At 43.6% G+C, this 21,668-nt stretch overlaps 1 protein-coding gene across 6 annotated transcripts in view; it reads left to right on the top strand.

Moving 5' to 3' along the window:
• Nucleotides 1-18,463, top strand: part of pard3bb (par-3 family cell polarity regulator beta b) — a 920,021-nt gene extending 901,558 nt beyond the window's left edge. For 4 of the 6 annotated variants that reach the window (XM_060930186.1, XM_060930184.1, XM_060930183.1 and 1 more), the window contains 2 exons: nucleotides 3,321-3,487; nucleotides 17,471-18,463. In XM_060930186.1, the coding sequence (XP_060786169.1) occupies nucleotides 3,321-3,487; nucleotides 17,471-17,810 (507 nt within the window). In that variant the 3' untranslated portion in view covers nucleotides 17,811-18,463. The remainder of the gene's footprint in view (nucleotides 1-3,320; nucleotides 3,488-17,470) is intronic. The other 2 variants (XM_060930187.1, XM_060930185.1) reach the window with 1 other exon arrangement.
• Nucleotides 18,464-21,668: the final 3,205 nt, after the last annotated feature.

The raw sequence follows: 21,668 nt of genomic DNA, 5'->3' as shown, positions 1-21,668 counted from the left end.
CCCGACAGAAGCCTCTCCTCAGTGCAAGACATATGAAAGCCCACATAGAGTTTGCCAAAAAACACATGAAGGACTCCCAGACTATGAGAAATAAGATTCTCTGGTCTGATGAGACGAAGATTGAACTTTTTGGCGTTAATTCTAAGCGGTATGTGTGGAGAAAACCAGGCACTGCTCATTACCTGCCCAATACAATCCCAACAGTGAAACATGGTGGTGGCAGCATCATGCTATGGGGGTGTTTTTCAGCTGCAGGGACAGGACGACTGGTTGCAATTGAAGGAAAGATGAATGCGGCCAAGTACAGCGATATCCTGGAAGAAAACCTCTTCCAGAGTGCTCAGGACCTCAGACTGGGCCGAAGGCTCACCTTCCAACAAGGCAATGACCGTAAGCACACAGCTAAAATAACAAAGGAGTGGCTTCGGAACAACTCTGTGACCATTCTTGACTGGCCCAACCAGAGCCCTGACCTAAACCCAATTGAGCATCTCTGGAGAGACCTGAAAATGGCTGTCCACCAACGTTCACCATCCAACCTGACGGAACCGGAGAGGATCTGCAAGGAAGAATGGCAGAGGATCCCCAAATCCAGGTGTGAAAAACTTGTTGCATCATTCCCAAGAAGACTCATGGCTGTACTAGCTCAAAAGGGTGCTTCTACTCGGTACTGAGCAAAGGGTCTGAATACTTATGACCATGTGATATTTCAGTTTTTCTTTTTTAATAAATTTGCAAAAATTTCTACATTTCTGTTTTTTTCTGTCAAGATGGGGCGCTGAGTGTACATTAATGAGAAATAAACTGAACTTTTTTTTGATTTTAGCAAATGGCTGCAATGAAACAAAGAGTGAAAATTTTAAAGGGGTCTGAATACTTTCCGTACCCACCGTATGTTAGAATCAGTAGCTGAAGGACTCTTTCCTTGACTCACTCTGGAATGGAGCTTAATGATTTGCTTTGCTAAAATGATAACGCGAGTGAATGTGAGCGCTGTGTGCAATCTGCTACTTTGCCAAATCTTCAAGGACATGAGGTAGTCCAAATGTATTTTAAATCTTTATTGTAGAACACTTGGGAATATGGAATACCCATGGGGAAAATTTAAGTCCTGCACTGGCACGGAGTTGTAATATCAGGCACTCGGAGCTGACTGTTCTTTCCCAGTCCATAAGTGTTTTGTTCCCCTTGGGCTTGCCTGCTACACATTGTCAGCCTGGCCTTTTTGAACACTAGCCTAAAGGCCTGGGGGGGTGGGGGGGAGTCCATGTGAATTCACAACACTTCGTTCTAAAATGCCTGTGAAAAATGTACAAAGGCAGAAACTCTGAGCATCTGACACTGAATAAAGGATATGCATTTCCTCCTTCTTTGCATCAGTAAGGCTTTCTGTCATTTACCTAGTCCATCCTGGCCCCTCTCTCAACCTGTCTCTCCATTCCTAAGTAATGCGTGCCTGTCCCTTTATCTTCTCGCTGTGAAGACATGGCCTGAAGACATTTCCGTGTTCAGAGCTAGTGAGGAGAAATGTGCTTAATATGCAGGCAGTGGGCCAGCCATTATGAGCACGGCAGAGAGAGGTGGCAGCTCAGCGAGCGTATATTTAAAACCAGTTCATTGAGACGGATGACACAATTTCCCACTTATTGCCCTCGGAAAAGCAGCCAGTTTTCCATAATGGCTCTAACCTTCAATCCGTCAGCCACAACTAAATCTACTGGAATAATTTCTTCATGGATTATGTGTCGGTATTTATAATTTATTAAGTTGCCTATATATGTCGGGCTGAGATTCTCACAGCCTCAAACTTCCATCACCCTTATCTAGTTTATATGGATAGAAATAAGATTGTCAGAGTGAGAAGTCTGTTAAAAAAAAATGAAGCGACTGGTTTAGAATTTGGTAAAGTGCCCAGTTTAGTAAAGTACGAATAGGATGTGGGGTCTGAAACTTCTTTTTAAAAGCCGTGCTATTTGAAGGGCTTTCTCTCAAATCTGTATGTTAAATGGATAAGCACCAGGGCTTTGAACCGGTTCAAGGAACGAAAACGAAAACCGGGAACTTTTTCTATTTCACATGGAACGGAAACGAAACCAGAAACTTTATTATTTTTTATGTTCTGGAACAGAAACGCTTATTAAAAATAATGGTAACCGGTTAATACCGGTTTTTATTTCGTTCCTCAAAGTTTCCGTAGCCTACAAATAAAAAAGTCATTCTTCTCCTGCGCAAGTTTCTATGACCCGCTGGGGTTCACTTCCTGTGTGACGTTCGCTGACTGAATGGAGAGAGCGGGAGGGTGGACTACTATCACGTCTCCACATCTTAAATAAGAGGTAAATATTGCAGTCTATCGTTATTCGAAAACGTCAATTTCAAACACGATATCAGTATATTTGTCCACGTTAATGAGAGGCTCGCGAACATTAAATGACGTTAACCTCTGTTAGCCTATCAATGCATAGGGCCTGACTAGCCTTTGGTAACACACTAAACGAATTCTCTTTCATTTTTGGCACTTTTTCTGTTTGTGTAGATGGGAAGACATACTGAGAATCCAAATTGCCAACATTTGAAATAATAATTGTTTTGAATTATTTCTTGTCTTATTTAATGAAGGTTGTAATAGAATTAGCCTACATTTGGCTTAAGCTGGATGAGACAGAGACATAATTTTATAGCCATTTGTTAAACCGCTGACAGGGAACGTAATTAACCGTTCCGGGAACAAAATTTTTTTGTTCTAACCGGTTCGGGAACGTCTATTTAATGGTAGAACCCAAAACCGGAAACGTTAAAATTCCGTTTCTGTTCGGAACGAACCAATAGGAAAAAAATTCTGGTTCAAAGCCCTGATAAGCACCTCTGAAGAGATCACGATGTTATGTGGCTCTTCGTCAGGTTTGAGACGGTGGTTCGTACAGGACGGGTACTGGACCACTCGGCTCCTTCCTGTTTTTAGTGACATCATCTAACCTCCTACCCCCTCCTGATGACTCCTGATGTTACCGTAAATCCCCAATAAGCAGCCTTTGTGAGCTGCTCCCTCACAGCTTTTCATGCCTTGATTACGGAAACAGGTATTTCGGAGCGGGAAGCGAACTTTCATCACTGTTCGTAATGCAGAGGAGGAAAGGAGCAGGAATGAAGCTGAGCTTAGGCAGAACCAAAAATGGCTCGCACTATTCATGTCATCTAATCAGTTCTGTAGTAATCCATTACAAGCAGTATGTGACAGGAATGGATGAGTGTGCCGAAACTGACTGTGTGTGGGTGTGTGTTGCTCTGTCTGACTGAACACCTCTCCTTCTTTTGAACAGATTCCTGTCAGGAGTCCTGACCCCAGACTGGCTCCCCGCTATGAGGATGTGGAGCGCCAGTATGCTTCCCTGCCCAGGTATGCCCACTCATCTGCCCATCCAATAAGAGAGGACAGTGATGGAAAGATCAGCAATGAGAGAAGTGCCGGGGAGCGTGAGAGAAAGAGGTGGAGTAACTTTTACTAAAGTAAAAATAAGGCCCTGTTTACATTATTTCGAATGAGCGGATCATCAGATTAACGTTTTTAAAATGATTCGCGTACACACAGCAACGCCAATACACGATTCGCGTGCACACAGTAACGCCAATACACGGATACGCTAATCACATGACTAATTAGACGGCACGTCACATGATCACAGTGCATATCGGGCATGCGCAAGTCACTCACCACTTGCAAGTGGAAGGATGGCAAGCGAACACCTTCTCCAGCAGATAAACACACCTGGCTGTGATGTTCATGTTCTCACTGAGTTTAAGCGCCTGAAGGAGGTTGAAATGTGTAAATAAACCTCAGTGCGGCTCAGCGCTTCCTCCTGCGCTCCAAATCACTCCGCCCTGAACAGCGAGTGCCCTCTGGAGGGTGCGCACTCCGGCCCTGCGCAGCTCACAGAGCGCGCGAGTGAAGCGCACGAGCAGTGATTCGGGACTGAGCCGCTGTGTGTGAGCTCCCAACTCCAGCGAATCAGGAAGGTGGATGTCACAGTGACGTTGTCCAATGAGACGCCAGCTAGAGCTCAGCACAGCGTATCCGCGTATTCTCAATGTTTACACAGCACCGGACCAGACACGAACTGGATTGAATATGTGGGCTCTGGCAGATTCCCGTTTCCCGGCGTTTCCCGGCGTTTTAATGTGAACGGACAGTGCATCCGCGAAGAAAACGAGACAGATACAGTCTAATGTAAACTTGGCCTAAAACTCTGATGGAGAAACCAACAAAAAGAGAAGTGTTGGAGAGCAATAAATTAGACACGTAGAGAAAGTAAAAGAAGCACGATTAGTCAGAGAAGTGGAGAAAGAACGAAAATGCAAGAACAAAAGGGAAGTCGGGAACGTGATGGGGGGATCGAAAAACAAGGTTCAAGGAATGAATATGAATGGGGGGAAAAAGAAAGTGGCGAGCCGTCAGCCTCTTTCTCTGTCACGCAGTGCTGAGTAATCCTCTTTCAAGCTTATAATTAAATCTGGAGTGTCTGCCTTCTTGAGGCCCTCTGCGCCTGGGAATTCACCTGATCCTCTCCAGGGAGACGGGGCGGCACTGCAACCCGATATCACGCTGCAGCTCCGGGTTTGAATCGGGTTACAGCATTGCTGTGTCTCTTTCTCCATCTGCACTGATGGGTGTGAAGCCCAGCTCAAATGATTAACAACAACCAGAAAGAAAAAAAAAAAATCCTAACCAGGATGAATATGCTTGAGATGACTCATAGATCTTTGAGTGTCATCTTGGCATCCATGACATACTGCTGAAATAATACATGACTGCATCACTTATCGTACAGGGATGAATTAAAGCTACAACATTATCATTTCATAAATGTTTTTTTTTCCGTACAGACGTTTGCATAATATCCCCCAGGGCCCACTTTTTAAAGCCATTTTCTCCCTTCAAGTTACCTTGTTGCTCCAGGTCTGTGATAATGATGTGTTTTTATGCTGACATAATTGCAGTGGGCCTTGGCCATGTAACCCTTCACTAATCCTAGCCCCGCTTGTTATTCTAACCCTGACTGCTGAGCTCTCTTCTAGCCAGAGCTGAGGTCACTGGCCCTTGCAGGTGGAGGAAGGTTGTTGGCCTGTTAGACCGAATGCACACTCCTCCATATGTGCCCAATTATAACCATTACCAAAATAATATACACGCTCGTTATCCAGGCTACTCGGCCAATCAAAAGAGCGGCACACTCCTCCCTGTTCTAAGATAATTGGATTAGTTGGCCAAGTCAAATTTCTGTTTGATTCCGGCAGAGTTTTCATTGGATAGTTGGGGTGATAATTGGGTGATTAATGTGCAGATGGTGGCCTTTCTGGCTGAACTCGGGGTGATGAGGCACCGTGACGCAGTTGCTCCCAGTTCTATAGAGTGTAAACCAGTCACCTCATCCCCTACGCTTTCACACTCACTCACACACTCATATTTGCATGCTTCTTCCTTTCTCAGTCATGACTGCCATCAGACTTTCCCTGATTTCTTCAACCTACTGGGTGCGTGTGTCTTTATATCTTGGTATGGACCACAATATTTAACAGTTATTCCACGAAATCGAGTCGTACATGAGCCGATGAGGCGCATAGCACCGAGTCGGCTATAATCCGCGTACGACGAGATTGAGTGGAAGAACCGTTTTATTATATCCACATTCACTGGAATTTGAGAAACGGAACATTTTTATTTTTTGCAAATTCGATAAACAAGAACTTTACACAAAACGTCCAGCAAAATCGTTTCCGCTCAGGCGGACTTCTTAAAAACCTATCGATGGCTGCACGAATTGACTTTAGTGTTGTTGTTTTTTGTAGAAAGTGCCGTCTTGCTGTCGTGCTGAGGTATAGAGGTTTTCGACTTGACGTCATAGGGTCACGTGATACTGTTTACGCCGCCATTTTGGAGGTCAAACAAAGCCACGCTTATCAGCAAACAACGCTTGTAATATCCATCTTCTTCATCGCTTACTTTTATCGTAGAATGCCTGATACGCGTTGTGCAGTTAGCTGCCACAACAGAAGACGGGATAAACCTGGATTAACGTTCCATAGGTTCCCGGCCGATCGACAGCGTCGCGAAAAGTGGATCGCGGAGATCAGGCGAGAGAATTGGCAGCCCACCGAACACACGCGTTTGTGTGGCGAATATTTTGTCTCCGGTAACTTTTCCAAAAGTTTAAAGATATCGTATGCGAGATAAATGGCAAATTATACATGTAGCCTAGCACCTAGCCTACATGTAAGCCCTGTTAGGCGGTGTTCAGGCTACCTGGCACCTAGCCCCACTAGTCAGGCTACGATGGTTTTATCTTTATACATCCGTGGTTTTATATACGTGAGACGGGGACCGCTCAGCCTCATCAATGGGGCTACCTGGCACCGGGCTTCTTACTAGTGTTTGGGCGGCTTACGTGTAGTCTAGGTTTAACATACACGGTACCCTCAGGCGAGGCAGAGCCATGTTGTTGGGTGGGTTGTACTTTTTAGATGTGAATATGCAATGGACAAAACTAGAATTCGATACTAGACATATTAATTATGCGTTTTTCTATATGATTAATGTAACACTCTCTCTCTCTCTCTCTCTCTCTCTCTCTCTCTCTCTCAACCTGGACACTATTTTTCTAACTGCAGTGAATTTACTTTTATTTGGTATCACGTTGAAGTAGACTGTTATGGAATTTTTTTGCCACAAAATGTTGTTGGAAATCTTTGCATATGTTGTCATGGCAACCATTCAAACAATGCATGCTGTGAAAAGGGAAAATACATATTTTTTGACAAATCTTTAAAGTAGGTTTTTCTATTTAAATATTAAAAGTAATAGCCTACTTCTTAAAGTTATTCAATTTAGGTTTAGTAGCATATTGACAGTGTAATGTCGCCCGATAACCCACATGTTGGGCTAGCGGGAGTCGCCATTGTTGTGACCGCCAAAATGGTGCCATCTACTTGTCGACATGGCAACGGTCACGTGGGTCGAAAACCTCTATAGAATAGTTCTAAACATTTATTTAATTCTTCCTTCCTTGGACATTTCAGTTCTGTAATTTTCAAACTTCTTTGAGCTTTTGAACCGGTCTAAAAAAATTCAACAAATTTGAATGCTTAAAGATGAAGAATGTAAACAAACCGGCGAAATGACAGTAGCAATTTGTGGAAAATGCGATGATGATGATAATTCTTGAAAAATAGACCAAAAGATATGTTCTTACCATCAAATACTTATATTCCATATTTTATTGCTTTGTGGTATTTATTGGGGCTTTTGTTTTCGAGTAGAGTTTTTATTTTGTCCTCGGTTGGTTCAGCAACACGTTCCGCCATTTTGTTTTCTCTACTCACGGTATATGAGCTGATATCCGAGTAGCAGAGTAGCCAGAGCTCCCGATTGCTCATATCCAGTGAATGTGGATAGAATTAATTTGGAATATCTGACAGGTTTTCCCCTTATGGGGACATTTGACTGAACATTTGAGGAAATGGTTTTGTTGTTTGTTTCATTTTTTCCCACAAAACAACTTTAAGTATAGCAATTCTATAATGGAGGGTATTCACAAGGATAGGGGTGTGTGTGTGTGTGTGTGTGTGTGTGTGTGTGTGTGTGTGTGTGTCGCACTTACCCTGTGAGGTCTCATGTCGAGGACCTGCTGGCCTGCCTGTGCAGCTTAAACGAGTTAGAAATCTGCTGCTCTGAGATCTTAACAGAGCTTAAAAGACTTGTTGGAGCATTTTTGGACATTTGTTAGTACAGCATTCACTTGTCAGTCAGACGTATAGGAGAGCTGTCAGATTCAGAACTGAAAATGCCAGAAAAGAATTTGTGACAAGAAAAAGAAAAAAGGTTACATTTGATGAGAGCTCTGAAAATAATGCCATATTTCCATTGTTCTGCCTGTTCGATGTTGCCTTGGCAACCAAGCATCCACCATCTGTGCTAGGCTGGACCTCCTCACCCTTTTTTCCTCGCTCTCTCTTTTTTTCCCCTCTTCTTCTCTTCCTCTCTCTTCCAGTTGCTGTCATTTCTGCCTCCATTTATTTCCTCTTTTCAGACACGTTGATTGGCATCCTGTAACATTCCGGATTAAATGAACAACCCCAGTCCTGGTGTATTAGAGTTACAGGTTTGCATAAGGGCAGGTTATAGAGCATCTTTATCGAATATAGATGATCATCGTGTATGTCCTGACATGCAGAATACTCCCCTGTATAATATTTGAACCAGAACCTAACGGGTCGTATTGTGTAATAACAGTGTTAGTCCACTTTGTCACCCAGACCTCTATCACAGATGGCTGTTTTAAAAAAAAATGTTTTTCCGTCATGCCTCCTCAATTTCTCTATTACGTGTGTGTGTTTGCAAGTTTTCTGTTGCTGCAGCTTCTTTTTTCTGTCTGTCCCTTCATCCATCCATTCATTCATTCATTAAATGCTTCAGCTCAGGCTCATTTTTCCTCCAGCCGCTCCACTTAGCCCCACCTTTCCCGCAGGTAAGCTCTGGACATTAAAGGCACTTTTTATATCCAATCAGCTGTGAAATCCAGCTTCCTGCTCCAGCCAACAACTTCTCAATTGCATCAATAAGCACACAGGCGTGAGTTTATTAGAGCAAAGCTCATTTAGTACAGCTCAGCCCACCAGGCATCAAACAGCATCTCATTAGCGCGCCAGGCAGGTAACAGATGGAGAATGTTAGGTTAATAGTGTAATCAAGCACAGGTTAATTTATCGATGGTTTCATTGGCTGCTGTCGTAGAGAACAATCAGTCATGATTTCAGGCTCTGAATGAGTTAGGAGTTTGGCATTTCTTCCAGCGTTCCAGAGCCGCACTACAAAGCCGTCGGCCTTATTCGACAGGTGCCGACCTTCAGCATTCTTCTGCTGCCTCGCGGAAGGAATTCTCCCTGCGTGGGCAGGTTTTCAGATCAAAACGCCACGGAGCTATTTCTACCTGCACAGCAGCACAGACACCAAAACCACTTAACCACCTAATTCATCCTTTTAACCATGCTCTACTTTCAACCACACACACACACACACACACACACATGGAGTAATGTGTACATTTTTTGCTTCTCGTTTTTCAAGTGTGTTTATTTAAATACCACTACAGTATTTGATTACTGGTCATATTTTCTTTTCATTTCCATTAAAATAGACATTAATACGCCTTCAAATTTGCACTCTTTAGCCGACGGGAAAGCATTTCTGATGGATGGATGTCCAATATATTGGAGCTGACAGCTAAAGCTTATAATGGTAGTGTGACTGTTTTCCTGGCTTCCATCCTCCCAATAAAAGCCTGGAATTCGAAATAATCCTGCCGGGATCTGGCCTCTTTGAGCCTCTCTGTCAGAGTCCTGCTGGTATCTTGTGACTCAGATGGGTCAGCTGTGTGTGGGTGTACGTGTGAGGGGTAAGGTGCACGGTTCCCAAGGGCAGCTGTGCAAACATAACCCAGCCTCACAGGGTCCAGGGCGTCACTTCAGCAGCCAGGTGCTCTGTAGGGGATTAACACACGACGGCTTTTCCAGATCTTTACCAACATAACGCGACTGGTTTAAGAACACTTCAGAAGAGAAACGCATAAGAGCACACTGCTCAGACTGACCAAGATAAAACGGAAAAAAAAAAAAGAGTTCTGCAGTGATAGAAAGTAGATTGGAGGGGGAGCCATGACACGGAGCAGAACTTTATGTCGATATTAGAAGAGAAACGTTTGAGAAGGATGCTTCGAGGTGTGTGTACTGCTCCCTCAGCAGTGCTGGATGATAAAGCCATTTATCTTTCATTACACGTCACTCGAGCTTTATTGCTCTTTTGTTTTGGTCTCGCTGTCGTTAGAGCCTTATCAAGTTGGGTAATGAAATTTCATTCTAAAAGTGAAACTTTGTTACCTGGCGTTTTATGAGTACTTAACTGAGTTAGAAAACCCACATGAGCGCACTCTTCAGGACTGAACTTTGATATGATGAGTTTGTGAATGAGGTGATTGCTCTATTTATTATAACTGAATTGGCTTCATGAGTGTCATCACTGTTTTAAAGTGGTGATAAAACTGGCATTTTCCCTTGGTCTCGCTTCATGATATTTGGTCATCTCATGTTAGGTTTAGCCCACGTGGTCTTGCTTATTAGCTCGTCTGGCCATAAGGCCGATGAGCTATTGCCATGGCGTGGCATCCGGCGTCCGTCCATCATCCTTCTGTCGTCCACAGTTCAGTTAAATCGTATCTCCTCCGTCAGTTCTCCACAGATTTCCGTTCCGATTGTTTTATTTGAAAGAACTCATCACTGCGCACAAAACTTGGTCGTTGTTTTGTCAACTCTTTTGCTAGCGAGCTAATAATTAGGTCAAATTAACTCATTTTCCAGGCCTCTCATTAGAATTGTATCTCCGCTCTCATTTCTCATCCGAGTTCATCGATTTCCGATCGATGTTTTGGGTAGATCTTCCCATGAGGAACAAAACCTGGTCATTTGTTTGTTAATTTTCCTGCTGTAAATAATTTTTGTTAAATTGTATATCGCCTCCCTCACTTCTCAGTGGATTTCAGTTCTGATTTGTTTTATTTGAAAGAGCTAGTCCTTCTGTACAAAACTTGGTCATTGTATAGTCAGATTTTTTTATGAACAAATTAGTAATTGGGTAAACTTAAGAAAATTTGTTCTGACTAGAATTGTATCTTCTCTCTCATTTATCATGCAAATTCAGTTCTGATGGATGTTTTGGGTCGATCTTCCCTTGGGAAACAAAATTTAGTCCTTGGTTGATTTTCTTGTTGGAAACAATTTGCCGTGGAGGTTGGTCCTCTCTTACATTGTCACATTTCAGTTCTGTTTGATGTTTTAGGAGTCATGGTTGTTTTGATGGCAGGCCAGATGAGCTCCTACATCCTTGATGTTCTGGTTTTATATCGTATATTTTGAAGGAAAGAAGGAAAATTACATTTGGCCACATCTAAACTTATTTTAACCCAATCAACGTTTATCAGGAGTAGAACATCCATCCATCCCTTATCTGTAGCTGCTTGTCCTGTTCTACAGGGTCGCAGGCAAGCTGGAGCCTATCCCAGCTGACTATGGGCGAGAGGCGGGGTACACCCTGGACAAGTCGCCAGGTCATCACAGGGCTGACACATATGCCGCTTTTCCACTACCAACGCGGCTGAGTTGGGCTGAGCCGTGCCGCGCTGAGTTGGGCTGAGTCGAGCTGAGCGGGGCTGTTGGAGTTGCATTTCAACTACAACCGCGCTGAACCGTGCTGGCTGGAAGTGGGTGGACACATTGGGTGGAGTTAGCGAAAGTGGGTGGACATCACGTGATGTCGTTAGGCGGCGCAAACAGTGACATCAGTGACCTTTTAAGCGGTAGTCTCACGACCCGGATAGTAAACAATAAACATGGAGGACATGGAGTCGTTAGTGTTGCTGGTCTTGGTGCTGTGGCTTGTTGTCACCGACAAGGCCAACAGATACTGGCAAGAGCGTATAGATGAGGCGAGGCGCATAAGGCTTCAGAAATTCTCGTAATTCGTAATTCTACTTCTTCCGGGTTTACGGTGTTTACAGATCCCAGCGTGCTCGCGGGGCGTGTGTGGGCATGTGAGGACACTCCTCCTCACCAATCAGTGCACAGGGGAGTGTCTGCTCACGCCCCTAGCCCCACTCGGCTCGGTTTGGCTCGCTTCAGCCCTACTCCAAAACCGTGCGAGTTTTGGGTGCTGAGTAGGGCTGAAGCGAGCTGAGTCATGCTGCTCTGAGGTAGTCGAAACGCGAGCCGTGTCGGGCTGAAGCGAGCTGAAAAAGGGTAGTGGAAAAGGGCCAATAGACACAGACAACCATTCACACTCACATTCACACCTACGGTCAATTTAGAGCCACTAATTAGCCTAACCTGCATGTCTTTGGACTGTGGGGGAAACTGGAGCACCAGGAGGAAACCCACGCAGACACGGGGAGAACATGCAAACTCCACACAGAAGGGCCCCTGTTGGCCACTGGGCTCGAACCCAGGACCTTCTTGCTGTGAGGCAACCGCGCTAACCACTACACCACCGTGCCGCCCGGAGTAGAACATCCTCATCCTAAATTAACAGTTATTACGGTCTAAGAATATCATGATGCTTTCAAAGCCCTGCTAGAAAGGAACTGAGAGAGAGTTAGTACAGCAAAGAAAAAACAGAGTACAAGTTTTCTCACTGGATATAAGGATTTCTTGCTTTTCAGTCATCCGTTGACTGAGCTATTCAGATAGCCAACACTGTCTTGTCTGGCATTATTTACAGCTTCCTTATTTACAGTTGTTAGTTCAGAAAGTACCAGTCGAAGGGGTTTTCCAAACTGTCCAGGGCTCTGTCGTGGATTACTGACATGGTCTGGACTGTTATGTATTTGTGAATCCATGCCGTTGTGTCTGGTGGTGTAGGATTTTCTCAGCCATAGCTCTGTATAAGAGTTTTTCAGACAGCTGGTTCCCACTGACGCTCCAAAAATCCCTCTGCGAATGAGTACCAGCAAATTGGTGACTCTTTGGAATTTCCGCCTAATTTCAGAGGCAGGTGTGAGAAATCCCAAAACAAGAAAAGGATTTTAGCTCAGTCATTGACACCGAATTCCTCCCAGATGCCCGCCATAACACACTAGCACACTGATGTATTGGAATAAACGAGCGACTGACAGATGTAAGGCTCTCCTGCATGATATTTAAACATGATGGGACTTATTATGTGTAATAAGAGTGTTATTGCGCAATCCTCCAATGCAGATGGCTGTATTAAGTCTTCAGGTTCCACTCTTTTCAGTCTAGGTACTAGAAGTGACATGGGATATGACTATGGGCAATTAATCGAACAAATTTAGTTAATAGCAGGGATTAAATTTAAAAAAATGAAGCAGATTGGATTTGAGTGCCTTCGTACTGTAACAGGCCGGAACGGAGATTAGTGTCAGGGATAAGAAGAGACATGTCGGGGAATTGACTGAGTAGAATAAAGGTTTATTGTAAATGTGTTTGGGTGTTTTGTTTTTATTTTTGTGTGCGTCTGTGTTGTTAAACGCAGCTAGGACCAGGTTTAGACAGCCGTTGCATGTGCCAAAGCTGATAATCTTGTGTAGTAAAGATATATCTGGCCTCGGCACTCTTCTCCTCTGCCTGAGGAAGTTGACCTTGGCAAAGCCAGGTCCAGTAATGCCCCTTTTCCACCAAAGCAGTTCCAGGGCTGGTTCGGGGCCAGTGCTTAGTTTGGAACCGGGTTTTCTGTTTCCACTGACAAAAAACTGGCTCTGGGGCCAGAAAAACCGGTTCCAGGCTAGCACCAACTCTCTGCTGGGCCAGAGGAAAGAACCGCTTACGTCAGCGGGGGGGCGGAGTTGTTAAGACCAACAACAATAACAAGACCGCGAAAGATCGCCATTTTTAAGTGACGAGAAGCAGCAGCTGTACAAACGCGAAGTCATCCATTATTATTATTGTTGTTGCTGCTTCTGCTTCTTCCGTGTTGTTTTTGCTTCGATATTCGCGCCAAGGTTTATGCAAACATAGCGACGTAACTGACGTATACCGGTACAACGACGTAACTGACGTATACAGCGACGTAATGACGTGGCTTCCCTTAGCACCGCGAGCTATGGAAAAGCAAACTGGTTCTCAGCTGGCTCGCAAGTTGAACGAGTTGTGAACCAGCACCAGCACTGGCCCCGAACCAGCCCTGGAACTGATTTGGTGGAAAAGGGGTATATGAGGGGCTTCTGGAGTAGGGAACTCTGTGTGTGTGTGTGTGTGTGTGTGTGTGTGTGTGTGTGTGTGTGTGTGTGTGTGTGTGTGTGTGTGCGCAGACGCCTGGCTGTCGTGCTGGATGGGTGGTCAGCACAGAAGAGAGATTAAGGACATGCTGATGATTTTTGGAATGCCTGCTTTCCTGCCCTGCGGGGTTGTGGCCCTGACTTGTTATAGAAAACACCCCCTGATAATCACCATTCTGCAGCTAAGATGAGCTGGAAGAGCAGACGTCCTGCTAAGGGCTCTTAAATATAATGTTCTCCACACTCAGCAGGAAGAACTCAAGATACACGCTTGTGATATGGAGAGCATGACTGCTAATTGATACCTTCAGCAGGAGCTTGTTCGTGGACATGTGGCAGACGCACAAACATGGAAGGGGATCTCGTTTGGATAGTTGGACTAAATTATCCTAGCTCTTTAAGATGTGTCACATGCCTGCACTGATACTGATCCTGAGCTTGAGCTATGAGGGAAGATGGCTAAAAGTGTTGCAGCTTAGCAAATGCAGCCAAGCTTATGACTGCATTTCTTTTCCTCCGTCTTCCTCTCAGACATTTAACAGTAAAACTTGAAGCCTGTAAAAGACACAGAGTGCTGGATTACGCTTGCCTAGTCTTGTATTACTCAAGAGATTAGACCCTAATCAGCCAGATGGACCAGAGATGTCCAAACGTCTTACTGCCAGTGTGTCCAGAGAATACACTTTTTTTAAACTTGGTTGATATGGAAGAATTTGGTTAAGGGTGAAGTCAGTGATTGTAAAGTTAAAAAAATATATATTCAGCTAGGCATATCAGATGAAAATTCAGTCCAAATTGCTTGAAATTGAGCTCATTGAATTCAGAACTGAATGCAGAACAGCATACTTTTTACAGAATTAAAATACGTTTATCCGTTCTTGAGATATTACAAATCAAAGACTGAAAAAACGGCTTAATTTTTAGAAAGCTAACCCATGATAATCTGTATTCAGTTCACATGGTCCAAAATTGGCCTCATGAATGAATGAGATCAAATGTTTTTTTCTTAATAACTTTTTCTATTTTCCAAGATATTTACATGGAAATTGGCAGCCACATAGATGGTTGTATACTGAATATAAAGTTTGAAAAATTAGTAAAAAGCAATTATGCAAATTAGTATTAATTATTCTAATTAGGTTAAAAACGCGTTAAATCGGTACACTCTTCTTCAAAGTTTCACCAAATGGCTTTATTTGTGCAATATAAAGCTGTTCTTAACTCTCATTTATACATCACAAAGAAGGAGAAATCAGTGTTAATTATAAAATATACATAAATAAGCACTGAATGTCATTCACATCGACCATTCTCGATTAAAATAAAAAAGTAATAAAAGATTATTTCTAATACCCTCTTTGTGCTCTGTAGGCCTTTGTATTTCTAAGTCGGGCCTACTGGTGTTTATATGAAAGAATATAAATGATTATTTCAATTAATGTTCACAGCTTTCAAGGCGACCCTCGAAAAAACTGTGTGAGCCACATCCAATAAATAATAATATTTAATTGAATTGAAATTGACACTCGTGTTTCTGACTTCTGGTTTTTTAAAATCTCATTCTGACCACTAAGATCTCAATATTTTTCATCAAAACAATTCCAGTTATATTCTAAAATAGTTATTTATTTACATGAATCAATTTGATGTGAAAAAATAAGTAGGTAAAGCTATGAAAACTCACTTCAAAGTCTCCCATGAATCATAACATCAAAACTAGCAGACGGAAAATTTTGCTGAATACTTTATCAGAAACAGTGAGAGTGAGAGAACATCCCTATAAAAGGTATTGATATTCACAAGTAATCCAGTTGAAAACCGATCAGGAGAGAGAGAGAGAGAGAGAGAGCGAGACCACTTTCCCATGACTCAAAAAGCACCAGCAGTTTCCCGACATCACGCGAGCAGCATTTTTACTCTGTTGTACCAACTTCAACCTGCCGTTACTCCCAAAGTACTGAACAGATCTTAACCAGTGTTGGGCACGTTACTTTCAAAAAGTAATTAGTTATAGTTACTAGTTACTTTTCCCAAAAAGTAACTGAGTTAGTAACGGAGTTCCTTTGTCATAAAAGTAACTAATTGCCCGGGAAAGTAATTATTCCGTTACATTTTGTTCCCCCTCAAAAAAAATCAATTAGTGTAATCATAATAAAAGTGAATGTTAAATGTGTTTAATGACTGAAATGGACACTTAACAGAACCAATCAGTAACATTATCTACACTATATTAATATTTTTGTGGGACAATGTGAGATAAGACATCTATCAAATGTAATATATTTTTGTAGTTATTAAAATTATGTTACTAATTACTGGCCACTGACGAGGACAAACGCTTTGTTCCTCGACATAATGTGCATTGCACGTAAACACTCTTGCCTTTTATTTCAAGTAATGGCTGTATTTCCAATGTGAAAGCGCAGTGCTGGGCTGACCGCTCGCCATCACTGTGTCTTCCGATTGAAAGAGCGTGCAGTAGTGCAGTAGGCGTGGCCTACCTACGTATGTTGTCCAAATCTACTCTGATTGGCTTACTGTGCCGTTGTCTCGTGTCTCCCCTCCCCACACTAAAGCAGAGTAAAGAAAGGCTGAACGAGCAGCGTGCCAGATTAAAACAGCTTTAATAAAGTAACGCATAGTATTTTATTGTAAGTAACGGGAACGGCGTTATAACGATGTAAAAAGTAATTAGTTAGATTACTCGTTACTAAAAAAAAGTCACGCCGTTAGTAACGCCGTTTATTTCTAACGCCGTTATTCCCATCACTGATCTTAACGAGATAAATTTATTTGGAAAGCAGAGATTATAAGCTTTTTATTGATATTCACGCTAGAAAATATTCAGGAGTTAAGCAATGACGCATTTGGAAGCTTAGATGAGCGTCTGCATGCACAGTTTTCACAGCACGGCCAGCGAGCGTCTGATACGCCTAATTCAGCTCACGTTCTGGCAGATGTCAATAAAATTTCTGCTCAACAGGAAAAACTGTGGCAGAAAAAGCCCAGGCCTTGTAATCAAATGAGTCGGGCTACCAATATCCAACCAATCAAGGCAAGGAGGTGTGTCTACCGACCTGTCAGTCATGCTGTGTCTCAGTTCAAGAAGCTTCCCATGTTGCATCAGGATTCAGGCGTTCTAACTGAGAGGTGGTTCTCTGGGGGCCTTAAATTTGAATTCCTGCTCGCGAAATCCAAATTGCTGAGTATTCCTTTCAGCTTGTCACACCTTTAAAGCATGTCGTCTTAAACCTAAACTCCAATCTGCTATGCAACAGCAGATGAAGATGCCATTTTTGGACTGTCGCTCTTTTGCTCTCCTTCGCCCCCTCCATCTCTGCATTTCAGCTGCTTGGATTAGGGGTCATTATTGTATTCCCATATCTCCTCTCCCTCAGGCTCTATATCCCAGCAGTATTTCTCCTCTTCTGCTCAGCCATCCTTGTATCAAACACAATTCAATCCCAGCCTTCTTAAGCTCTTATTCACTCATCTATTGGCACAGGAGTAGGTAGCTAGTGATTCTCAGGCACACTGAGAGGAAAGAAAGTTGAAGGAATTTTACTTCTCAGGTTAAAAAAAAAATCCCTACTCAGTAGCTTTTAACTTTCTTTCTTTCTGTCTGTTCTTTCTTACAGAAGGGGTCCTATGGATCCTACTGAGTACCTAGGACAGGCTTGGCCTGGGCACAGAGACCCTGCTCACTATACCACCCCACAGCCAGGCTACCACCCCAACTACCCCCATCGCCCCCTGGACCCTCGGCACAACGACCCAGGCTTTTACCACCCCCACCCTCCGCAGAGAGGCCCCTTGCGCCAGGATGTGCCCCCGTCACCCCCTGTGCCCCTCCGAGGAGCTCGGTACGACACCATGAACCGCGGAGGCTTCCGACACACTAGTCCAGAGCGCTTTGCCTACGCAGATGGACGCCATCCTGATCCGAGACAGAAGAACGCCATGACTGCAGCTGTTTAAGCACAGCCTGGTATCCGACATGTAAAGAACCACACAGCAGCACAGTGTTCATCATCTTTCCATGTTGTTTATGTGCTTGACCGATAGTTCACTCTGCCTTATCCTGAGTGACTTGCTGCCCAAGGCCACATCTTTAAAAAAAAAAAGCTGATAATACATTCCTGTCTTCCTGCCAAGTGAGCGTTAATGGAGCTAGACTCAAGAGCTCTTCTTTTTCTTCAAATCTGTGAGTCGAACCACAAAGGGAGGGTGGACGCGTACGAGCATACACGCGTCAACTTCCAAGTGGAGCGAGATTCCCATGGTACTATGCTTAAATGAGTCGAGGTTTGCATGCTTCTCCACATAACAGAAATGTAATCCCATTCCTCTTTGGTATTCATCAACTCAATCTTAAGTGTGTACTCTGGACTTCTTTCCAATCCAGTGCACAGAGTGCTGTACGTTAGTGCTGTTAGATTTGAGCTAACCCCTTCAACTCCCATTCTTTCTTAATCTTAATGCATATTATTCAGTAAATAAAATGAAACCATTATAGAAGGCAGATGGATAGGTGAGTCAGGATGCACAGATGGGTTCTGGGATTTTAAGGGGTTAAAGTGGCATTCCACCATTGGATGTATTTTTTGGCATAAAATAAAATATATTTTATGACAACATGACTAGACGGAGAAATCTTTTAGCTTCAAAATGATATATCAAACATAATTTTTTGACAACGACAAGTATATTAATTTTGCGACCAAAGTCACCTACCCTTTTAATTTCCGCGCGGTAGTGAAACGTGATGTCATCGGCAGGTTCCCCTTCTTGTGTACCGTGTGACGTGGCACAGATTATCAGCAATGGCGGATAGAACGCGATAAAAATAATACCAATAAATCTAGCTAACTGAAAGATTAACTCAAAATATTTCGCAATTTTTTTGGCCCCCATATATGAGGAGAAATGACTCTCTCACTTTGGGGGTTTCCTGGTCTAAAAATAGACCGACACGTGGTACACAAGAAGGGGAACCTGCCGATGACATCACGTTTCACTACTGCGCGGAAATTAAAAGGGTAGGTGACTTTGGTCGTAAAATTAATATACTTGTCGTTGTCAAAAAATTACCTCATCTCATTATCTGTAGCCGCTTTATCCTGTTCTACAGGGTCGCAGGCAAGCTGGAGCCTATCCCAGCTGACTACGGGCGAAAGGCGGGGTACACCCTGGACAAGTCGCCAGGTCATCACAGGGCTGACACATAGACACAGACAACCATTCACACTCACATTCACACCTACGGTCAATTTAGAGTCACCAGTTAACCTAACCTGCATGTCTTTGGACTGTGGGGGAAACCGGAGCACCCGGAGGAAACCCACGCGGACACGGGGAGAACATGCAAACTCTGCACAGAAAGGCCCTCGCCGGCCCCGGGGCTCGAACCCAGGACCTTCTTGCTGTGAGGCGACAGCGCTAACCACTACACCACCGTGCCGCCCTCAAAAAATTATGTTTGATATATTTTGAAGCGGGTGGCACGGTGGTGTAGTGTTTAGCGCTGTCGCCTCACAGCAAGAAGGTCCTGGGTTCGAGCCCCGGGGCCGGCGAGGGCCTTTCTGTGCGGAGTTTGCATGTTCTCCCCGTGTCCGCGTGGGTTTCCTCCGGGTGCTCCGGTTTCCCCCACAGTCCAAAGACATGCAGGTTAGGTTAACTGGTGACTCTAAATTGACCGTAGGTGTGAATGTGAGTGTGAATGGTTGTCTGTGTCTATGTGTCAGCCCTGTGATGACCTGGCGACTTGTCCAGGGTGTACCCCGCCTTTCGCCCGTAGTCAGCTGGGATAGGCTCCAGCTTGCCTGCGACCCTGTAGAACAGGATAAAGCGGCTAGAGATAATGAGATGAGATATTTTGAAGCTAAAAGATTTCTCTGTCTAGTCATGTTGTCATAAAATATATTGTATTTTATGCCAAAAAAATACATCCAATGGTGGAATGCCACTTTAAAGCACACCATATATAGTATACGCTTTAGTGCACACTTCCAGTCCTGTCATTTTGGATGAGTCTATTAACTGTCACTCCGTGACCCTCTGCCTTTATACTTTAAATCATTTTCTTTCTGCACGTTGCCACACAGCCACTCTGCAACATTCCATTATGATCCATAACCACACTGTTCATATGCAGGTATTAAAGGAGACACCTATGAAAAACATCATTTAGAACCACTGACACCGAAAAGAGTCTTCCTTATATCGTAAAAGGCTGTTTAATGAAAATTTTTCACATGAAGGTACGCTCTTCAGTCGATTCTGACTGTTGATGAGTTTGTGTTGCATGTCTGCTTGAGTGAAAGCTTATTAAAAAAAAAAATGGAAGATTAAGAAAGTGGATGTGTTTGTCAGGAAAGGAAAGAAGGATTTACCAAACCGGAAGGATGAGAGGATGATGGAGTTGTTTCTCCATACGCTTCTCTCAGCAAGCGGCAGCTTTCCATTATTAGTTAGGGTTTTTTTTTTTTCTGTTATCGTCATACTCGCACCGAAATCCTTCACCAGTATGTTTGCTTCACACTCGTAGTAGTTGCACACTTTGAATGTATAAATGACACCGTGGACATTTACGAGCGCAGATAATGGACAGTTCTAATAGCTTCATCATACACATACAGTACCATATGTTTCAAATATATTTCCATTGTTTGGTATTAAAATGTCTGTAATAAACAAACTGAGTGTTAATTCCGAACACATTTTTTTTACTAACATCTTTTATAACACTACTTTATTAAATATGCATTTAAAATATGATTGTCTCACTTGCTTTGTTTTGCTCAATCAGGTTTTGAATGTTGCGCCACACACCAGCGCTGGCTTGCTTTCCAGTGATGAATATTGATCTTTTAAACTCAATTTCAACTTCAAGCCTTACATTTTAGCCTTATTAATTAACATTATCTTTCATCAGCAATTAGGATTGCAAGACATACAGATATGCGTCTGTGATTACGGCCCCATTTCCTTTTTCATAATGAAGCTTCATAACTGGAGAAATAAGAGTTGTGATAATTATTGTGCAAACCGTGCTGAATTCTTGGCCCAGAGTTCTGGCCTGAGAAACATACACTACACTACTCAGATTTCTGCTATATTCCCTCCTTCACTCTCCTCGAAAACATTGCCACAACCAGCTTTCATTCATGACTCGTAATTATAAGCACAATTCATCCATCCGTCCATTTATTATCTCTAGCCGCTTGTCCTGTTCTACAGGGTCGCGGGCAAGCTGGAGCCTATCCCAGCTGACTACGGGCGAAAGGCGGGGTACACCCTGGACAAGCCGCCAGGTCATCACAGGGCCGACACATAGACACAGACAACCGTTCACACTCACATTCACACCTACGGTCAATTTAGAGTCACCAGTTAACCTAACCTGCATGTCTTTGGACTGTGGGGGAAACCGGAGCACCCGGAGGAAACCCACGCGGACACGGGGAGAACATGCAAACTCCGCACAGAAAGGCCCTCGCCGGCCGCTGAGCTCAAACCCAGAACCTTCTTGCTGTGAGGCGACAGCGCTAACCACTACACCACCGTGCCGCCCCAGCGCAATTTATATGGTGCCTTATTCAAACCCAGGCTTGCTTTTAAAGTTTGGAAAACAAACTAGTGATAAAACAAAGACTGGTTCACAGAATCCTTCATAAGTTGTTCTTGTGATCAGATTTCAGCGGCACAGCTGATGACAGTCCAGTTAACGGCAGGCGCTTGGCATGGCTCATGCGGTGCACACGGCCACAGGGACCACACAAAGGGGACAGAGAGCACCGAACAACCCTGAGACCACTTGGAAAACTTTGTGTTAAA

This window comes from Neoarius graeffei, chromosome 9 (genome assembly GCF_027579695.1).
Source record: "Neoarius graeffei isolate fNeoGra1 chromosome 9, fNeoGra1.pri, whole genome shotgun sequence".
Classification (NCBI taxonomy): Eukaryota; Metazoa; Chordata; class Actinopteri; order Siluriformes; family Ariidae; genus Neoarius; species Neoarius graeffei.
The sequence above is the reverse complement of the archived record's forward strand: the minus strand, read 5'-3'. Positions and strand labels throughout refer to the sequence as shown.